This window comes from Ostrea edulis, chromosome 2 (genome assembly GCF_947568905.1).
Source record: "Ostrea edulis chromosome 2, xbOstEdul1.1, whole genome shotgun sequence".
Taxonomy (NCBI): Eukaryota; Metazoa; Mollusca; class Bivalvia; order Ostreida; family Ostreidae; genus Ostrea; species Ostrea edulis.
The window spans coordinates 38,341,107-38,344,276 of NC_079165.1; the positions used below are offsets into that span (position 1 = coordinate 38,341,107).

Here is a 3,170-nt window from a genome sequence, read left to right on the forward strand (position 1 = left end):
TGGGAGAAAACTAAAACGGCCTAGCTGTTTCAGCTATACCTAATTTCAGTCAAGTTATGATAATTAGGCAGATCGATATTGTTTAAATTGAACCTGATCAAATCATGAACATTACAAAATATGTACATACATGAAGCTGCGCTCGCTCAAACGGTAGCACCGTCAACATATTAAAAGTGTTATACACAGGTTAACAACTTTGATAAATACATTGTACACTGACTTATCTCGCTTTTCACGCTCCATACACTGAAACAGGAAAGAAAGATAACTTACTCTATCACCGTCACCATTTTTCACATTTGCTTGCGGTTATGATTAGTTACCGCAGACACGAGACATGTAATGGTAACTCAAACAAACAGGTAAGAGATAGAGAGAGGGTATATATGTGACAGTAAGCTTATAATTTTTCGAAGGAGCACAAGCTTTGTACATGTATCTCAGTTAGCGACTATAATTTTTTTTTTATGGAATCGCATTATAGTCATTTGCAAAATATAACTCGGGGCAGATTGCGATACTTTATGACGTGTAGCTAGATGATGGATAGTTTTTGAAATTCATATGTAAATAATTTCTCGTACTATACATTTTTCAGGCATGATCATAATGGAACTTAGCTCCTAGGAATTGGTGTGAAGTATACAAATGGCAGACGGTCTTGAGGTGGAAGACCCGGATATAGTGTTCGCTCAACATTTGATAGAATGTGAACTCTGCACCAACGCAGTAACTCTTTACTGCAGCATTTGTGACGTCAATCTCTGTGGAGACTGTATAGGTCATCATATAAACGCTAAGGCCGCACTTCCGCACAATGTTGTGTCTTTCAAACTTCGAGCATCAAAGACAATTCTTCCACACTGTGCTAATCATGTCGTTGAGAAATGCGATTTGTTCTGCTCAAAATGTGATGTACCAATTTGTGTTAACTGCATAACTCTTCAACACAAAGCCCATCCCGCTATAAAACTGGAAGATAAATGCAAGCAAAAAAAGCTCGAAATAGAGAAAGAAAGCGAATATTTTGAAAAGAATACATGCAAGAATCTTGAAAATGCTATTGCTAAATTGCAACAGAAACTGGAAGACGTTGAGAAAAAATATAATGAAATGCAAAATGCAGTTGTTCAGAAAGGGATTATATTACACAATGAAGTTGACAGGACTGTGCAGAAGTTCTCTGAAGAAATCAATGACATGAAAAATCGTGATGTTTTCCTAATAGAGGAAAAAATCCAGGAAAACAAAGGTCTCTTGAGAGCGTTGAATGTTCATTTGAAACAAATTAAGAAACTTGCCAATTCTTTCATCCTCCAAGATATTCTTGAGTTTCAAATAAGAAATAATGCTGAAAAATGTATTTCTTTTGATTTTTCTCTGTCTATGCCATCATTTGCTTCCACCAGAATCAAAGAAAATACGATGTATGGAACTTTCGGCAATCTCAGTTCAAAGATCACGCAAAATCTGAAAGCGTTTGCTGCAAAACAAGAGAGAGTGCGAACTATTTGCAGCAGGTCCGTCATCTGCAAGTCCATGGAAACCAATTTTGATGACATTTGCAATCTTGCCTGTATGAATAACAACACTCTGTGGATAAATTGTGACAACAAGACAATGGTTTGTTTAAAAGATACTGGTGTTGGTATTAGAAAAGTTGACACTGAATCAGGGCTACGACCTACGAACTTGGCCATGACAAGACAAGGTGATTTGATTTACGCTGTATATGATCCTCGTTATAGCAGTGTTTCCATGGTCACTGGGAGGAAAACCGAAAAGGTGATCAAATTTGTTGATTGGAAGCCGGTAGGAGTATGCTGCACATTGGCAGACGAATTCCTTGTCTCCATGGAAAGCAACGATGAAACCCAGGTCAAAATTGCTCGCTTCTCGGGATCGACAATAACACAAGAGATTCAATACGACGACAAGCATCGACCTCTCTATGCCCCCGGAAAATACTACATTTTGTTGGAAGAAAATAAAAATCTGGATGTCTGCGCATCTGATCCAAACAAAAACGAAGTCGTCGTCACAGATAAAGATGGAGTACTCCGATGGAAATACAAAGGAAATTTGAAAAGTGGAAAGTTCGAATCCTTCTCTCCGAGCTTTATAATATCGGATAGCCACTGTCAACTTCTGGTCATGGACACGGATAACAATTGTGTCCACTTGCTGGATATGGACGGAATTTTCATAGGGTACATCATGCATCCTAAAATCCACGGGATCGGCGCCATGAGCTTGGACAGGAATGGAAGACTTTGGATAGCCAATTATAAAGGTGGACAGATAAATGTTTTCAAATATCTCCAATAGAGACGTTAGAATAATACATTTATCATGGACACATCGAATTCTAATAAAGACCTTAAGCATACTGCTTACATGATAGATGTACAATTAGCGTCCATTGATAAGGATACTACCTGTTCCCCCGAAATATTGCCTCGGGGATCAGTTCATTCCCTTTATTATTTGTGAGGATTCGCCAATAGAAGACAAAATGTCTAAATCTTTACAATTGTGATATTACTGTTGTAATGAATTAACATGTCAGATTCATGGTTTTTTAAGCGATCGTTTGTTCTTGTGTCTTTGATTTATCAGAGAAATTCATTGTCTGTGAACTTTCAAATCTTTATAGTATAATGTTTTAAAATATCAACTGTTCAGATTAACTACACTATGTGGGGATCAGTTAATTGATATAATTTATGATTTAATGTTACTTTGATCCATAGAAAATTCAGCTATCAAGATCATTTCAGATAATTTTCCTATATTTGCGAATTATGGCCCCAAATCCTCTGATGAAATGTTTAATGAAGCTTATTAAATAAAGTATATTAAAACTGACAATGTTGGGAAATTCATTGTAAATTACAAACAAAATTACTTGTATGCTAATTTACCACGTTGGAAATTGAAACTACCCATGACAAACATTACTAAATGCCGTTATTCAAATTAGTCGCCCGTCTCCCATATGCTGTCATTTCAATTCTGACTAAGTGAAACTGCCATGAATCCTACAATGTTCTGACCCTGTTTCTAACCCACTGCAACATGCCCAATATCACATGTAATATATGAAATTGGTTGTCATCATTTCATAAACATAAACACAACTCTCAGGACTCCAGCGCGACTGAAGA

The 3,170-nt window shown here is 36.7% G+C and overlaps 1 protein-coding gene across 1 annotated transcript; it reads left to right on the plus strand.

Moving 5' to 3' along the window:
• The first annotated feature begins 230 nt into the window (after positions 1-230).
• Positions 231-2,874, plus strand: LOC125680333 (uncharacterized). Its single transcript, XM_048919814.2, has 2 exons — positions 231-365; positions 602-2,874. The coding sequence occupies exon 2, from the start codon at positions 652-654 to the stop codon at positions 2,329-2,331; it is 1,680 nt and encodes a 559-aa protein (XP_048775771.1). The 5' UTR covers positions 231-365; positions 602-651; the 3' UTR covers positions 2,332-2,874.
• Positions 2,875-3,170: the final 296 nt, after the last annotated feature.